We start from the raw sequence: 19303 nt of genomic DNA, 5'->3' as shown, positions 1-19303 counted from the left end.
ATATATACACACACATATACATATACATAGGCACTCTAGGGCTAAACACCATTTCAGACCCAAATCAGACATCCACAGTTCAAAAGTTACTATGAGCACATTTCAACTCACACTATAATCTCAACTTACACTAAAAAAAAAATTTGTTAATTGCCATTAAGAGATACAAGAGGAAAACAATTTCACAGATGAAAAGAGCAATGATCAATCCATGTCCGTTAGTTAAAGACATTAGAAACAGGCCTGTTGTTTGCAGAATCCAACATAGTGGGAGCTAGCTGTGTTTCAGAATTAAGAATTTTCTGTACAATAAAAAATTATTATTATGAATGTATCTGTATGACATATTACCCCCAAGTAGGGTCTGAGGCAGCAAACACATTAATATTTCTGCAGCTAGGAACAAGGCTATTTATACTAAGCAGGACAAATAAAGGCTATAATAAACAGCCTCATGTCAATTCAAAGCTTTCCGTTATCAGAGCATATTGCATTTTGGCATCGTAGATAAGGGACTGAGGCTCTATAACTGTGAATGGCCAAATTACTTAGGCCAATTGCAATTCACACAAAACATTTCCTTTGAAAGCTGATATTAAACCTCATACATTATGCCACAATGACAGTATTCCATGAGCAAGTATAATAACCCCTCACCTCCCTCCCTGAATTTGGCTGACAATGACGCATATACAGAGTATGGCTTCGAGATAAGAGGAGAGCCCTTGTATAAACCCTCTCAGCGACCACTGCAGAGGGCACAATGGCCACATACTGGAGAGTGTTACATTATTCATCGGCAGAGGCCCCTATATCGTTAATCAGATCTGGTTTCTAAACTCAACACAGATAAGAAACAGTAAGTGGAATCACAGACAGATCCGAGAGGCGGGTACACAGAAGCAGTCACAGCAATAGCTGACATTCCTATAACAAGGAAGAAGAACAAAATTATTCTTAAAGAAGGTAAGACTGACTGCACAGTCAAAAAGGTCTGGATACCAGTCTCAGTTCTGCTTTTAAGAGCTGTGTGATCTCGGGTGTTCCTTAACTTTCCTCTGCTTCAGTCTATTCATCGACATGGCATTGATGAAAACGCAGCCTGTCTCCTGTGGCTTGCAGATTAAATAAAATAATGCATGTGAACAGATTAGCACAGATCCTGACAATGGGAAGACACCCAATAAAATTTATACACTAAAAATAAAGCAGAAGATCTTACAAAGTACAGTAGCCTGAATAAATTTACTACCAACTCTTCAGAACTCAGAGCATGAAGAACATTATCATACCTTAGTATAGAAAATTATCATCTTGGCTCTGCCATGTGACTTTGAACATGTCATTTAACTTCTCAGAGCCTGAGAGCATTACACTGGACCACACATTCTCAGTGGAGGTGAAAAGTGGTTCTTTGGTGGGGCAGGGGCAGGGAGGGGAGTGGAAAAATGTACCCTTTTTATGTATAAAGCACAACTATAAAGTACAGAAAGATATACAGTATACCCATGGTATTAAAATTTCATGGGAGTGGGGATCTCACAAGGCTCTCTGAGAGTTGATAATATAAAAACATCGAGAAACACTGGCTTAAATGAACTGTAAGATTGTATATAGCCCTTAAAGTTCTTTAATTCTACCTATCACAGTAAGAACGCCAAGGATTTTTTTTAAATGTTTGTTGTAAGTTTATATATTTTGTTTAAGGCAACGAAAGATTTGTATATTCTAGAAAGGCCTCCAATTAAAACAGTTAAAAACTGTAAGTGTCACTGTTTAGAAGGGAAAATTCTAGAAATACATAGAAACCCCAGCTGTCATTCAGGAAAGGATCCTGTGAGCTACAGTTTTGTTGTATTTTCCCTGCTTTATAGATAGTAATATACCTAAATCGTGTCTAAATATTAATGTTGATGTATTTCCCTCCAAAATGCAGTAAGAAAATACAATAAGGACAATGACTTGTAACTTCCATAAAATTGGAACACTGTGCTTGTCTTAGCTCTGATAAATGAAAGATCACCTTGGAATATAATTCATTTTTAATTGCCTCTTCCATCTAATCTAACTACTGCTGTAGGCTGTCTTAAAATATTTACAAAGTAAAAGCAAAAAAAAAAAAAAAAAAGAATCGGAGGTGCTAAATAAAGCAGGCTTCACATTCCTAAGTGATCAGTGTTTTTGGTATCGTTTACAACAAAAACAAAGTCATAATTCTTACATATGGATTTTTGGAGACACACAGATAAAGTATGCTTAAGGACTATCTTAGTGTTAAAGCTGGGTTTTTAAACTGAGATATAATTGACATATCATATTGCGTTAGTTTTAGGAAAGCGCCCTAAGGTATAAACCATAGTAATTTGATGCAAGTATATATTGCAAAATGATTAACACAGTAAATTTAATTAACATCTATCACCACACAGGGTTACACATTTTTTTGTTCTTGTGCTGAGAACTCTTAAAACCTACTTGGCAATATTCGAACATACATAACATTCGAATATACATTCGAATAATATTTGAATATACAGTATGGTTAACTATGGATGCCATGCAGTCCCCAGGACTTATTTATCCTATAGTTGTTTTTAATTCACCCTCTTCCCTGCCTTACTTTTGGGATCCTTACTACATCCAAGTAACCAATTACAACAAAAGACAACAGATGTACTAAAATGCTAGAAAGGGCAGCGTTATAGCTATCTTCGGCTTTAACTACTCTGAAGTTTTGTATCTGCTATCTTAGTCTTATTTCCTCCAGAATCCTAGGTATGTGTAGCAACATATATATTCACACTCATATACTGGCTTTTAATTCTTTACTTTGAGTTTCCTAAAAATCTACTTTGAAGACTCCAAAAATGACATTGTAAAAATGCATAAAACACCTCCACGTCAAACTGTTATTAAATGCTTGGACATACTTTATTACCAATAACTTGTATCATAAGGTGTTCTAATATCATCCATTTTACTCACTGCAAAATAAAATGTGTTTTGATACAAATTAGCTTTCAGGCAGTTGGTTGTATTTGAATATATAAAGATGTGTGTGAGAGCATAATTTTATTAGACACAGGCATTCCCAGTACCATGCAGGAAGTAAACGCTTTTTCCTGATGATCAATATAAGTATGCTATCTTAAAGAGACTCTAACCACTGCTTACAGTTCCTCAGACCCTAGGTGTTCAACTGACAGGAAAATCTCTCTTATAAACACATATACTATTTTAGATTCTTCCAAATATACTGGCTTGACAGAGTAATGGAATGAAAATAGATTAGCTGAAGCCCTAAATATACATAGCATGTTTCAGAAGCCTGGTGTTGGATCCGTGTGTTCTCAGCCTCAACTGAGGATGACCTGGCCAAAGAGTGCAATATTTTAATTACAATTAGGGGTGATATTACCCTAATGCATCTGTAAATACCGAACTGGTCCTTACCACCAGAGTACTACAGGATGTATTCCAGGTAATGCTGGGAGGCCGAGGAAAATCAGAGCACATAAAATGATCTATGGCAACGTTTAGCCTCACTCAAGGAGAACCCCATTGCAGAAATTCAAGTAGATAATGTATAAATATACCTTCTGTACTAAGTGTGAAAATAGTAATTCGGCACAGTACAAAAATTTGTTAAAAGTAATAAGATATACTTCTAGTAGTCCCATATTTAGCATGTTTCCATGAGAAAGCCAAAGCAACTAAATTCTCACCTCTACATGCATTTACCTGCCAGGCCCTTAGTGTTACCTTTGTTTGAGGTTGATCCATGATGTTTTTAAGTACTCGGTGGTTTCCTTCACATTCCTGGTGTCATCACTACCATATTCCTCCAGCAGCTTCTGCAGGACATTATCGAACGCCATTACAATACCATCGCCAGGATCCAGTTCTTGAAGCAATATCTAAGGTGTAATTGTAGGTGTAATGATTAGCCTTGGTCACTCGGTAACTAGTATGACCTAAACACTCATCCTCCCCGTAGGTTTTGACATGTTTTAGACACAAATATCAAAAGAAAAAAGCAAATTATGAGACAAACTCTTGAACATAAGCTTAATTAAAAGTAATTCTAGGGGTGCCTGGGTGGCGCAGTCGGTTAAGCGTCCGACTTCAGCCAGGTCACGATCTTGCGGTCTGTGAGTTCGAGCCCCGCGTCGGGCTCTGGGCTGATGGCTCAGAGCCTGGAGCCTGTTTCCGATTCTGTGTCTCCCTCTCTCTCTGCCCCTCCCCCGTTCATGCTCTGTCTCTCTCTGTCCCAAAAATAAATAAACGTTGAAAAAAAAAAAAAAGTAATTCTGGAAGTGAAAAGGCAAATGTCTAGGAAATGATCAAGTACATAGCAGATGATATTACAAGACTCTCTTTTTTTCTTCTCTGAGATATTTTACTTCCTCAAACCATTTATCTTTTCCATTTGTTCTGCTATATACCTGATCCTTATAGCAACGTGAATCATACAGGAATAAACTTACTATAGAGTTCTTCTACATACTGGCAGAAATGAAAAGGGCCAACAACATGGAAGTCTTCTGTGCCCCTGGATCACTCTGTGTGTTGACAAAGTTAACTGCTTGGGTGGATCAAGGAGTCAAGCGAGGTTTACTGAGAGTTGCTTAAATAACTACACGGATGCAGAGTGTGTCCACATGCACTGGGTTTCCACCTCTCAGAACCCCCGGACCTAGATACTCCCCATGAAATCCAAATGACAGAGGAATGTTCCTATAATGCTTTTTATAGCAACTGGCAAAAAAAAATCACCCTAAAGTTGAAGCAGAAAAGAGCCACACTATTGTTTAGAAAGGAATATTTTTAATATCTGCTGATTGAAGCATTGGTATCATTTTTTATTTTATTTCAGTCAGCTTTGCTGACTATTATACTTGAGTCATTTAATTAAAACAATCTGCAGATATCATAAACACACAAAACCATCCACAAAATCAGGACACCCGGCCACTTGACTTCTAAATTGTAACTGTGGAAAGTCTACAAGTGTGAAGAATAAATACATGTTCTCAGGTTTTATATTTTCTTTCCCACATATTCTTTATTATATCTTTATTATATTTTTCACAAATGTACACTGTCATCTTAAGTTACCTGAAGGGCAAAGAAACGTTATACCAAAATATAACCTAACACCTATAACCCCCAATCCAAGAATATTTTCTTTTTTAAAAATGTTTATTTACTTATTTTTGAGAGAGAGAGGGAGTAGGAGTGAGTGGGGGGAGGGGCAGAGAGAGGGAGAGAGAGAATCCCAAGCAGGTTCCAGGCTATCAGTGCAGAGTCTGATGCAGGGCTTGACCTCACAAACAGTGAAATCATGACCTGAACCAAAACCAAGAGGTGGACACTTAACACACTGAGCTACCCAGGTGCCCCAAATACAAAATAGCACTTTAAAAATACCATTAATGTTCGATGTTGTCAACTTTATATTCAAACCAATCACAAAAAGTCACCTATTCTTATGATATAGATAAAACAGTTGGTTATAAAGGTACTGAAAGAAACTACACTCGTTACCTGATTTGGTCACTATGGTAGCCTCAAATGAAGATCTCAGAGAATTTCATAAATAAAAATAACCTTCAGGGTAGACATGGAAGGGGGTAAAAGGAGGGGGGTTCCTATCTTTCTAGATGCTGGTTCATGGTTTTGTTCCATTTGCATAGAATCAGTGAGGGATAAATCTGGCATACAGGTACATTTCTATCTGTTATGCCTTCCAATTTTTTTCAAAAACCTTCCTGGTCAAATTTTTTAATATAAATTTAGATGTATATTCTAAGCACTTGTGAAAACATCATGACAAGGGTCCCCAAAATTACAGTTCATGATGGAACAAAAAAGTGCATCCAACAAACTGATAATGCAAAAAAAAAAAATCTACGAGTCTTACTTGATTATCAGAAATTTGCTTGATGAGTGGATCCCTTCGAGCTTGTTGGAGAATGTAGAGTCGAGCCTCATATTTTCTCATGAGCTCCTCGGTTTCTTCCCTGTGATCATCCCACTGAAGACTGTCGATAATCATGTCCTCCAGCTGCTGCTGTCTTAACTCGACACCATGCTGAGTGCTATCCCACTGGTTCTTGACCTTTTCCACTGGAGGAGACATTATAAAAATAATCCCAGAAAGTAACTTTCAGTAAAGGGGAAAAATACCTGATACCAAGTCTATCATAAGTAAGGTTATAAATAGAAAAGAAAAAGAAGGCAAATTGGTACATACATCTTAGGGGAATTTTTTTGAGTTTATTTATTTATTTTTGAGAGAGACAGAGAGAGTGAGGGAGGGGCAGAGAGAGAGAGAGAGAGAGAGAGAGAGAATTCCAAGCAGGCTCCACACTGTCAGCACAGAGCCCAATGTAGGGCTCAATCCCATGAACCATGAGATCATGACCTGAACCAATATCAAGAGTCAGACACTTAACCGACTGAGGCACCCAGATGCCCCTAAATTCTATTTTATTTATTTATTTAATTACTTACTTATTTTTAAATCTTTTTCTAAATTTATTTTGAGAGAGAGAGAGAGAGAGAGAGAGAGAGAAAGACAGCTGGGGAGGGGCAGACAGAGGGAATCCCAAGCAGGCTCCACTCTGTCAGCTCAGAGCCCAATGAAGGGCTCTAACTCACAAACTGTGAGATCATGACCTGAGCCAAAATCAAGAGTTGGACGCTTAACGGACTGGTGCCCCTCTAAATTCTATTTTAAATGGGGTGCCTGGGTGGTTCAGTTGGTTGAACGTCCAACTTCAGCTCAGGTCATGATCTCATGGCTTGTGAGTTCGAGCCCCACGTTGGGCTCTGAGCTGATAGCTCAGAGCGTGGAGCCTGCTTTGGATTCTGCGTCTACCTCTCTGCCCCTTCCTTGCTCACGCTCTGTCTCTCTCTCTCTCTCTCTCTCTCTCTCAAGAATAAATAAAAACAGGGGCGCCTGGGTGGCTCAGTCGGTTAAGCGTCCGACTTTGGCTCAGGTCGTGATCTTGCAGTCCATGAGTTCAAGCCCTGCATCGGGCTCTGTGCTGACAGCTCAGAACCTGGAGGCTGCTTCTGAATCTGTGTCTCCGTTTCTCTCTGGCCCTCCCCCCATTCATGCTCTGTTTCTGTCTCAAAAATAAATAAACATTAAAAAAAAATTTTTTAAATAAAAAAAGAATAAATAAAAACATTAAAAAATTTTGTTTAAAAATAAATAAAATAAATAAATTCTATTTTTAATGCACTGAAATAGCTCACAATAAAAATAACAACTATTTTAAATGGATAAACCAAAAATTTTAAAGAAAGTAAATTCCTATCTAATTTATATTCACAGAATCTGGTTTAATAAAGGTAGAGTTTAACAATACTCTATGACAGAACTGTAAGACACAGATGTAGTCACTTGTCATCTTCAAAGGAGATGCTCTAAGGCTGTCAGGATTTTGAAAGGAAATAATCTATTTAAGAATACTTTTCATATTTGTTTTACTGTAGCATGAAAGAAAGTATTTTTATATGTTCAAGAAAAACACCAAGAGCAAATTAGATTCAAGTTCTATGTCCCCAGTAGCTCTTTACCATAAAAAAATTGACACTAGATCTTGTCCTCTTTCTTTTTTAATATCTCTTTCTATTTCTTTTTCTCCTCTGTTCTCCACCCTTTTTCTCCCCTACCCTCTCTCCTCTTCTCATTTTTAACAAGGGACGAAGGAAAGAGAGATCTAATGAAACAAACTTTTGATGAATTACTTTATGGGTAGTTCATGACCTTGAACTGAGGCACTAGTAAACAGTAGCTTCGAATAACTTCAACAACCCATTGATCGTAAGTAGGTGGGACATCAAAAATGTCTAGAAGATGCTTTGGATGTCACACAGAGTGCAGAGCACTCTGGTTAAATACCAGGCCTACAAGAGCTTAACCACAAAATAATATTGCAGTTAAGGCATAATGGGACCTTCTGGTAAAATTTCTTGGGATAACAGGGTTACAGCAAGCCATAAGAGCTATCATTTTTAATAGTGTTCAGAAAACTGGAAATTATACTTACGTTTAATAATTTCTAAAAATTGTTCAATGAAATTATCTGTTTTAAGCTGTCTTCTTTAACAGTTTAAATAAATTGCCTAAGTTTTTTACTTCAAGAGAGAACAAATTCATCATAATGTTCTACTTGTCAGTTAAAAAGTTACATAAAGTACTTACGATCAACTCTATTACTAATAGAATCCTTTAATAGTGAACAAATAACATGAAAGACATCAAGTGACAGCAAATATCACAGGTTTATCATTAAGCAAATTGTTCTATTCTTTGTGAATAAGTGTTAAAAGCAGGTTATTATAGGCAGTACACTCCTACTGAGCTTTTTTTTTTCCATAGAATGAATAATGACAAAGATCATGTAGGCTCTATGCAAATAAAAAAAAAGGAGAAAAAAACAAAGAGAGGGAGTTAAATTAGAAAGGGAAGCTACTCAGAAAGAGAAAAGTCTTGTCAAACAACCTTAAAAGAAACAGTGGACAAATAGGAGGGGGTGGGGGAAACATAAGATGTGGATAAAACAAAATGGAGAAGACTTTGTAAATAGTTTGGGGTCACTGAGGCAGAGAAGCTCTCCTGCCACGTGATAGGAAACAAGATCACTCCAGAGTTTCAACAGAGACCCGAGCAATCCATCAATTGGGAAAAAAAAGAAAAAAAAAAAAAAAACATGGAGAAAGAAAGAAAATGGCTTATGCAGTAAAAATAAACCAACACTGTGACAAAGTTCTCTGCTAACTCCTCTGTTCCACTAATGTTGCCGCAGCCACGTTTATTTTGAAATCAAAACACACTTTTCATGGGAGGAAGCGTTGACTTGCTTTGCCTCAGAAAATATTAGACAAGGTAATAAAGTAACTTTCAGTTTATGTTCTGCCCCAAATATTTATGAAGTCCTTACTTTGTATTGAACACTGTAGGAGGCCCAGGGCCAGAAAGATGAATATTTACTGTCTATGGAAAGGAGAGAGAATTAAAATAATTGTGAGATCTACAAGGACATTATCAGGCAAAAGGCCACAGCAGAAACTAAAGATAGAAAATACAGTTCTCCAGGGACTACTAGAGGGTAGGGAAGACATCACATAGGGGGTGACATTTTAGCTGCTGCATAGAATTTCACTGGGGAAGAAAAGGCCGAGAGGAAAAAAATAATAATAATAATGTGAATAAAGGCAAGGAGACTAGGAACTTCCAGGATGTTTTAAAGAATATCTACAATATGGAATAGTTACAGTGGGTGGAAGGCGGTATGGGAGAGGGGATGATGAAAGCAGACAGTGACTATCCCTACATGACATTCTTGAGAATTTAGACTGTTTTATATGCTCTACAGATTTCACAGATGCTTATTTTAAGCCAGAAAGCAAATGAAACAGGGATCTTTGCTGTGGTGTTTGTATGTTTATTTTTTTGTTTTGTTTTATTTTGCTTTTAACTAAATTATTCCCAAATTAGTATCCGGCCCACAGGTACATGGTAGTTGCTCAATAAATTCTTTTTGGAATGAATTTGAAGAAGAGGAGTTAAAGAGACAAAGCAAGATCTGGTTTTACTAAATAAATTATAATGAAAGCATGGTTTTGCATTCTGATGGTTTTCTCTAACTTTTCTTTTTTGATTCCTTTAAAAGAAATCTTAACTTATAAAAGGAACAAAATCCAATGTGCCAGTAATTAAAAGTAATAAGGTTAGGGGTGCCTGGGCGGCTCGGTCGGTTAAGTGTCTGACTCTTGATTTCGGCTCAGGTCATGATCTCATGCTTCATGAGTTCGAGCCCCACATGGGCTCTGCACTGACAGCACAAAGCCCGCTTGCGATCCTCTCTCTCCCTCTCTCTCTGCCCCTCCCCTGCTCTCTCTCTCTCTCTCTCAAAATAAATAAACATTAAGAAATAAATGTTTAGAACATTGATAAGGTTAACACTTTAAGGAATTCATAAGGGAATCATAATGATGTTCACAAAAAATAAAAATGGAAGCAAAACTATAATTATTAATAGATACTATCAAATATCAAATAATATTAATTTCTGGGTAAATAATCTATGAAAATGTGTATGTGTGTGTGTTACCATTTTCAGGGAAAGTGGGTAATATATCATTTAAAAAAAAAACTTACATTTTTCTGTGATTGCTGTTCTCACATCTGAACTAGAAGCTTTATTTTTCAAATTCTGTGCCAGTGTAAAAACACAATCAAGCTGAGGATGGCGTTGCTCTAAGTCAGCCTTCGTGATCTGTTAAGAACGCATGATTATTAAGATAGGTCATAAACCGTACCATAAGAGCACTACTAACAAAGCAAAACCAGCGTGCTGACATCAGAATTGTCGTTTTCCTCCTACTGCGAGGCATCAGCAGTCTAGCAGAGAAAGAGAGGTTGGAAGGCAAGGGGCCTGGGTTTCAATCTCAGCTCTGCCACTTATCATCCAGGTCGCTTGGCAAAGCACTTAACTCTGTCTGTGTTGTAGTCTTCACAAAAAGAAATAATAAAAATCGTACAGCTCAGCTATATGAAGTCTGAGCAGATTCAGTGAAGAAAATCCCTATGAAAAAAATATGGTCTGAAAACATTAGCAGGGACTTCTGCTGATGATACCTGCATATCTGTCCTACATCAGATATGAATATAAACTAATGTCACCTGCAGGGCTGGGGTGAGACAGCAAAAAAAGGCTATTGGGATAACTGCGAATTAAATGCATGCAGACGTGAAAAATGCTGCTGCAGGGGATTTATCTCAGTACTGATAAATAGGGGCAAAAGGTTTAAAATATGAGGAATATAGTGTTCCCAACATAGAACTAATAAAAAGCCATAAAGATTAGAAAACACAATTTCCAGTAACCACAAATAGTGTGGCAAAGATTCTCTCCCAGCTCTTCCTCTTTATAAATTCACTAATTTTTCAGATTTCAATTAGCCTGATAGTGTCAAATATTATCTTGAAATGGATTATGCACAACTTCTAATCCTGAATCCCAGAGAAACATTTCAATGAATGCTGATTATTTCCTTCTAATTGGCCTAAGAACCTCTCAACACAACATATCTGAAACTAAATCAATCAAACCCTCATCCACGTTCCATTTCTTCTATTCCTTATTTCCGTTAATTGCAATAGCATCATCTTAGCCACTCGGAAAGGGCTCTTGTGGTTGCTTTAAGTATCTCTTGCCTCCAATTTATCCTAAGCACTAAGAAGCATCCCAGTCTTCTTACCAAAGCAGCACTCTATTATCATCAGTCCTCAGCCACAATTAAAAAAGAAAAAGAAAAGGGGTAAAAAGAACTGCTCACAGACCAAAAGCCCAACGGGCTTTGCACGGTCTAGGAGCTCGCTCCCAAAGTGAACTTGAACCTGCCTTTGCTATCTGACCGCCCACTACACTTCTTTCCTGCACCAATGTTGACCCAATGTCCCTCACGCTCCCCTACCTCATGTCCTTATTCACTCTGTTCCCTGTATCAGGAATGCCATTTACTTTATCTCCAGATGTCAAAATCCCACACAGTACGCTTTCCACCATTGTGAAGTAATCTCCTTCCTCATCCTGGCTCCCCTAACAGGTGGCTTATAGCTATGCTATGGCTTCTATCAGATTCGGCCTTGCTGGAGCAACGTCTTTACTTACGTGTACCCAGTGCCTCTGCCTCACTTTGGACATATTTGTAGTCTGGGGATAAAATCAATACCTACCTCAAAAGACTGTTAAAAAAGTGAAGGAGATGATACATGTGAAATACTTCCTAAACTGCCCAGCACATTTTAAGCACCTAATAAAAGTTAGCAATAGCTATTGTTATTATTTTATGGTACATTGCCAATTTCTACCTGGTATGTCCTTTTCAGTATCCCTATATAACACACAGCCCAGAAACTAGCACACTATGAATACTGAAAATTTATGTTAGATGGTGTATGCATGGTAACAAATTTCTAGGCATGAGATTCTCACTTCTGAAGTCAGCAATTAAACACAGAAGCTCATTACAAAATATAAAGTAAAAAGGGGCTTTAGGAAAATATCCTACATCACAGTAGGCATTAAATCTAACACTAGTTTGCATTTGTATTGATGTGTCTCCCTTTAAGGTATCAGTTTTAGATTTTAAAATACACTGAGTCTAGGCGTGGCTGCGTGGCTCAGTCAGTTAAGCGTCCAACTCTTGATTTTGGCTCAGATTATGATCTCACAGTTTGTGAGATTGAGCCCCACATGGGGCTCTGGACTGACAGTGCAGAACCTGCTTGGAATTCTCTCTCTTCCTCTCTCTCTCTCTCTCTCTCTCTCTCTCTCTCTGCCCTTTCCCCACATGCTTCCATGAGTACATGTGCACTCTCTCTCTCTCTCTCTCCCTTTCAAAATAAATATTAAAAAAAAATTTAAATACAAATAAAATACACTGAGTCTACACTTCAAGTTGGTAAACCTCATCTTACAAAAACACTAAAAATGCAAGAAACAATTTTCTCTTTGGAGCTAGCCAAACAGCATGGCTGTTTGACAGATAGAGAGTTTTTTAAAGCTCGTTCTCCCAGGGTTTAGGACAAACAAAGGAGCTCCAAACAGATCTTGTCTGCTTCTGTGTGTGGTATTTCCATGACAAGCCTTTACATTATGTACTTACTTTCATTCGGGAAACTGTCTTATTGATCTCTTCTACATCCCCGACAGTGACAATGTTGGATTTCAACATCTGGTCGATCAGGACCAGCCAGTCAGCTAGTTCTGTTATGGTTTTATCCAGATCAGCAGGAATTGAAATTTCCGAAGTACGAGGAGACAGAACAGGAATATCGGACGCAGATGATTCTAGCACCACCTTTTGGACATTAGGATGAGCTGAAATTTAAAAATGTGGCAAAGTATTAATACATCAACAGGAGATTCTGACTGTGGTGGCCTAGTGGTGATTTGCGTGTGTGTTTACATAAAATTCAGTTTAAGTAAACAAAAAAATTATAAGACGTTTTTATTTTTTCATCCTAAAAATGGCAGTGGTATTTCCTGTCGAATCCATATGTCCGTGGTAGCCATAAAGCCAATTAAACTGTCCCACAATAGTCTAGGGCAGCAGTAAGTTAGAAGGAACTCACACTGACACCAAGAGAAAATAAAATAAAAAGTAAATCAACTATAGGAAAATTAGGACTGCTACTTTATTTTGTCAAGATGTTTGCCTTAATTTGTAAAGTCAATTTATTCTAATTTTCTATTCTTTTCCAATTAACTTTATGAGTATTAGTCATTCTTAATAAAATTGAAAGAAGTCTTTGAGTACTTCCCTTTTTACTTCAAACTTTCTAATTGATTCAGTTCTTCTTTCCAGCTTATCTCTGAACTCAGGCAAAAGACCCTGCAGGCAAAGCATCCCAAGATGGGAACCGAAAGTACCCCTCAAGCAACAAGGAATGCCCTGAGCCAGCAAGACCCCATGTGATGGACTCCAGGACAATGATGGACCTGACCTTCACCGCCCACCTGCACATAATCACTGACCCCTGTCCCACCTTTTCCTTACATAAACCTAGACGTATTTTCAGCACTTTGGAAACTCTTCGAGATACTAGTCCGCTATCTTCCCCGTATTGGCCTTACTGAAAGAAATTCCTTTCTTTTTTCTCCACCACTCCTCTCTCTGCCTTTGGATTCTGTCAGTCGCAAGTGGCCAAACCTGGTCTGTCTGGGACCACCAGAACCAGGTGCAAGCACCTCTGGGCCCCAGCTACAAACTCATCATGAATACTTACTCATGTACTGATCTACATAAGTATATATTCTTATGTATGTATATATGTATATAAGAGAAAATATATACACTAAGTACAACACTATTTACTTAGTATATATATTCACTATGTACACAGAATATATTCACTAACTTTTAGTTAACCCTTCTGCAGCTGGATACTTAAATTGCTCCTGAAATTTTACTTTAAAAAAGAACTCGCAAGGGTTATCTTTTTATGTATTTTTGCACATTTTTGATTACCACCTTAGTATAAATTTCCCAAAGTAGAATTACGGGATCAGAAAATATGAAAAAGTTTAATGTATCTAAGACTTACTGCCAAATCGTTTTGCTTAAAAGTTAGAAATTTAGGGGCACCTGGGTGGCTCAGTTGGTTAAGCGTCCGAGTTCAGCTCAAGTCATGATCTCACAGTTCGTGAGTATAAGCCCTACATCATATTCTGTGCTGACAGCTCAGAGCCTGGAACCTGCTTTGGATTCTGTGTCTCCCTCTCTCTCTGTCCCTCCCCGGCTCACACTCTGTCTCTCTCAAAAATGAATAAACATAAAAAAAAATGGTTAGAAATTTAGACTTCTAGCAGCAGTGTATGGAACTGACAAAAATCCTACGTCCACACCAACAATATCCTATTTCAATGGATAAATACATCTTTCACCATTGTCTTCATTTAATGCTTCTTTGACTGTCAATGAATGCAAATATTTTTTTATGTTTACTAAAATATGGGATAATTTATAACTGTGTTCTTTATCTGCTTCCTTATCAGTTTAGATGAATTCTTTTTATAGGAAAGATGAACATTTGCCATGTCGCTGAAAGCAATGTTTCTACTTCAGGATTCAATTTTTTTGATCAAATCCATAAATTTGTCTCGGGGGATTGTTTTCCCAGAACGTTTACAGTTACACTCTTGTCTTTTCCAAAGATTTGATAAATATTTTCTCTATTTTTTGTTTGCTTTTCTGTTTTTGTCTTGCTTTGTTTTTAATTTTTTTTTTTAATGTTTATTCATTTTTGGGAGACAGAGACAGTCAGACCATGAGCGTGGAAGGGGCAGACAGAGGGAGACACAGAATCCAAAGCAGGCTCCAGGCTCTGACCTGTCAGCACAGAGCCCGATGAGGGGTTCGAACTCACAAACTGCGAGATCATGACCTGAGCCGAAGTCGGATGCTCAACCAACTGAGCCACCCAGGCGTCCCGTCTTCCTTTGTTTTTAATAATGAGAGGTTGGTTATTATTTTTCTTTAGTGTTGATAAAAGAATTAACTATTAGCTCCATCTGAAATCCACGTTAGCATACGGTATATTAGATGAGGCTTAAATTTTTTTCTAAAAAAAAACATAGTCAATCTATACATTAAGCACAATTCTAATAAAAATCCCAACAAGTCTACGTGTAACTTGGCAAAATCATATATTCACAATCAGATTTTCAAATCAATATAGAAAAGGACCACAGTTGGGGTGCCTGGGTGGCTCACCAGTTGGGCGACCAACTTCAGCTCAGGTCATGATCTCGCACTTTGTGGGTTCGAGCCTCCTGTCAGGCTCTGTGTTGACAGCTCAGAGCCTGGAGTCTGTTTCAGATTCTGTGTCTCCCTCTCTCTCAGCCCCTCCCCCACTCACGCTCTGTCTCTCTTTCCTTCAAAGATAAACATTAAAAAAAATTTTAATAAAAAAAAGAAAAGAAATAAAAAAAAAAAGAAAAGGACCACAGTGAAAACAGGTGGGGGGTTATGCCCTACCAGATATTTAGTTGTATCACTTAGCTAATAATTAATGATTAACTCAGTATTTTATGGGCCCAGACATCCAAAGAGACCACTGGAAGAGACGAGCCACAGTGCATAGGTGGCAGAGAAACCTGACCTTGGCAGAGACTGCATTAAAGATCAATGAGGAGGAATTTACTGGCCAATAAATGATGCTATGCTGGCAAGAGTGGACACCCATGGCTGGAGCGAAGAGATGATGGGACAGAATTTGACCTCACATGCACCTTGGGGAAATTAGTTCTTGGTGGATGAAGAACCTGAATATGAAAATCAAAACTGTACAACCGTCAGTTGAAAATATAAAAAAAAAGAAGCTTTCCGATTTTGGAGTACTAAAAATGCTCTAAAAACACACAAAAAGGGGAAGCTATTGATAGACCATTAATGTTTAAGAATTCTGAAAATAGCACCACTAATAAAAATATTAGAAGCCATAGAGGCACCTGGGTGGCTCAGTCAGTTAAACATCCAACCTCGGCTCAGGCCATGATCTCACAGTTTGTGGGTTTGAGCCCCACGTTGGGCTCTATGCTTACAGCTCAGAGCATGGAGCCTGCTTCGGATTCTGTGTCTCCCTCTCTCTCTGTCCCTCCTCCACTCATGCTCTGTGTCTCTGTCTCTCAAAAATAAATAAACATTAAAAAAAAAAGCCACATACTAAGGGACAGGATATTTGCAATGTACACTCTAAACAAGGAATTCGTAACCAAAATAGTTTATTTTGAGAAAGAGTGCACGCATACACATGCATGCACCATAGGAGCAGGGGAGAAACAGAGAGAGGAGAGAGAATCCCAAGCAGTGCAGAGCCCCACACAAGGCTCTATCCCACCAACTGTGAGATCATGACCAGAGCCAAAAATCAAGAGTCGGAACTCTTAACCGACTGAGCCACCCAGGCACTCCCAAAATAATTTTTTAAACTCCATAAGCATCAATCAGACAATCTACAAAAGAGGAAGCAAGAAAGAAATAAACATGAAAAAGGCTCAATCACACAGGCAACTGAAAAAAATGCAAACTGAAATGAAATGCCCTATCTCTATACGTCACAGGTTCACAACATAACGTCTGGGGAGCTCTGGGTGCCCAGAAACCCTTCCAAATTAGGATTATCATAAGTGATTTGCCTTTTCACACTCATTCCTTCCTGAGTGTAGAGGGGTTCTGCACTCAAGACTACATGCATCACGTGTGGTTCCACAACAAACTAATCGCAGAAGTGGCAGTGAGAATCCAGATGTCCTCTCAGATGCCAGAAACGAAGGATTTTCAAAAGTGTAAAGCAATGTCACTCTCTAGTTCAATTTTTGTCTTGGAAAAATTAGTTTATAATATTAATATTTACAAAAACATGCTGTTTTTGCTAACATAATAGATTCATTATTGCTATTTTAGACAAATTAATAAGTAATGCTTCAAATTTCTGGGTTTTTTTAATTAGGTAAATATTTATAAACATAACTCCCACTTTGAGTGTCTTCAATAGTTTTTAAAAGTGTAAAGGAGTCCTGAGAATATAATGCTGAAGTGGCAGTAACATGCAAAACAATGAGAGCCCTCCCATGGCTGGCGGCAGTGTGAACCGGAACAGGCTGTCTAGACAACATCTAGTGAAGTAGAAGTTGTTCATCTTCCATGACCCAGCAATTCCACCACGACAGACCCTAGAGAATACCTCACGTATCATTCTGCCCAATCCTCACTGTTGCTTTCAAAACACTGAAACAACCTCAATATTCACCCATCGTGTCAAATCACCAAATACCTCAGAGGGACCTACTACGTGCAAGCACTGTTCTAGATGCTACTAGTATGGGAGTATGTGCGAGACAAAGGTCCTGCCCTCGGGGGGCCTGCACGCTAGTGGAATAGACAGATGTTGTGAAGTAAAACTAATGCAAGAAGATGGGAGAGAGATGGGATGTATTTGAGAAATGGCGGCCAGGGTCAGGAAAGGCCTGAGGTAGCATCTGAGGAAAGAACTGAATGGAGTGTGTGAATCAGGCAGGTATCTGAAAGAAGGGCACTGGAAGAAGAAGGAAAGAAGAAGCAGCAAGCACACGAGCCATAAATGGAAATGTTCTCAGCATGTTAGCAATAGCAAGCAGACCAACGTGTTTGAAATAGAACAAACAAAGGGAAAAGTGGTAAGAAATGCAATTAGAAAGGGGGGCAGCAGGCAGATCACACACGGTCTTCTGGACCAGGTAAGACTTTAGCACTCATTTATGGATGACAAAAGATATAACAAGATTATGAGCCATGAGGGACACAATAAAACCTATGTTTGTAAAGCATGACTTAGCTGCTAGCAGAATAGATTATGGAAGAGTGGTAAGGCAAGAAGAGAATCAGGACAGTGAGTTAGGAGATTATTCCTGTAACACAGATGAAAGATGAGGGTGTTCAAGACCAGGGAAGTAGTTGGGATGAGACATGGGGATGACACATGGGACCGACAATTTGCTGAATAATTAGATCTTAACTCCAGAGAAAAGTCAAGGGTGACTTCAAGTGTATTGGCCTAAGCACTGGCCGGGCTATCCAAAGTTAAAAAGTGGCTAAAGCCATGGGACCAGTGAGCATACTAAAGGAGAGGGTTCTGAGGACTGCAGTGGATCTGTGCATGGAGTACTACATGTCGGTGAAAATGCACTGACCAGAGCGGTATGCCAGCGAGAATGGTCCAGTAAAGAACAGAGAAAGAGGGTAAGTAAAAAGCCAAGAGAAGATGTGATGCAAAGCACAAGGGGAGGACGTGATCTCAGAAAGAAGAGAGATAAATCCTCCAGGGAAGTGGGAAGCACGCACAGTTTGTGAGCACAGATGTAGAGAAACCTACGTACAGGGATTCTCTCTGATGGGAAAAAGAAGATCTTGTTGGGCAAAACGTGTTTCATCTTTTAAAAATGAGAAGAGGTCATGAGTGGAGAGATGGGCAGCCAGGGGAGCTCAGAAGAAAGTGCAGTAGGATTGTCTGTGAGTGCTGAGTACCCACGAGCGTGGTCAGCAAGGGAAGCTGGCATGGATGAACCACGGAAACAACATGCCAAGTGAAAGAAACACAGTCTGATTCCGTTTATGAGAAATACCCAGAATAGACGATCCATGGAGACACAGCGATTGGTGGTTGCCACTGCCTGGGGGTAGAATGGAATGGGGAGAAACAGCTAAATGAGTAAGAGATTTTACTTTGGAATGATGGAAGTATTTTGGAACCAGACATAGGTGGTGGTTGCACAATACTGTGAATGTATTCACATGTCAATCCGAATGTCACTGGATTGTTCACATTGAAATGGTTAATTTTATTTTTTGAGTATAATAAAAAGAAGAAGAAATGGAGTTAAAAAAAACACCATGTAGGACGAGAGGGACACACTGAAATAAATTTCAGGTCTCATACCTGTTCCAGGGACGAATGTCTTATTAAGAATGAACTGCCCACCTACTGGAAGGTGTACTTCTGCTATTAGCTCTTCTACTTTCTACTACTTTCTTCTACTTTCTTCTACTTAAAACTTTCTCTGTTCCTTTGTCATAAGATCATTTAAAAAGGTAAGATAGCCTATTGCCCTTTCCTAAAATGCATCAAGTCTGTTTCCTGTCCTTATGGGGTTGAGTTTGTATTTGCAAGGCAGCAATACTCAAATGTTAATTCAAGTGTTTTGAATGTAATCAATGGACCCACCAGGCCCCAGGTATT

General features: G+C 38.5%; 1 protein-coding gene across 5 annotated transcripts in view; it reads right to left on the bottom strand.

Annotated features, from left to right (window-relative positions):
- UTRN (utrophin) overlaps nucleotides 1-19303 on the bottom strand; it is a 481942-nt gene that overhangs the window by 252870 nt on the left and 209769 nt on the right. For all 5 annotated transcript variants that reach the window (XM_047859243.1, XM_047859241.1, XM_047859244.1 and 2 more), the window contains 4 exons: nucleotides 12691-12905; nucleotides 10178-10295; nucleotides 5924-6129; nucleotides 3763-3917 (listed from right to left, as the gene is read on the bottom strand). In XM_047859243.1, coding sequence (XP_047715199.1) covers nucleotides 3763-3917; nucleotides 5924-6129; nucleotides 10178-10295; nucleotides 12691-12905 — 694 coding nt within the window. The remainder of the gene's footprint in view (nucleotides 1-3762; nucleotides 3918-5923; nucleotides 6130-10177; nucleotides 10296-12690; nucleotides 12906-19303) is intronic.

Source organism: Prionailurus viverrinus, chromosome B2 (assembly GCF_022837055.1).
Source record: "Prionailurus viverrinus isolate Anna chromosome B2, UM_Priviv_1.0, whole genome shotgun sequence".
NCBI lineage: Eukaryota > Metazoa > Chordata > Mammalia > Carnivora > Felidae > Prionailurus > Prionailurus viverrinus.
This window is presented reverse-complemented; position numbering and strand designations above follow the sequence as displayed.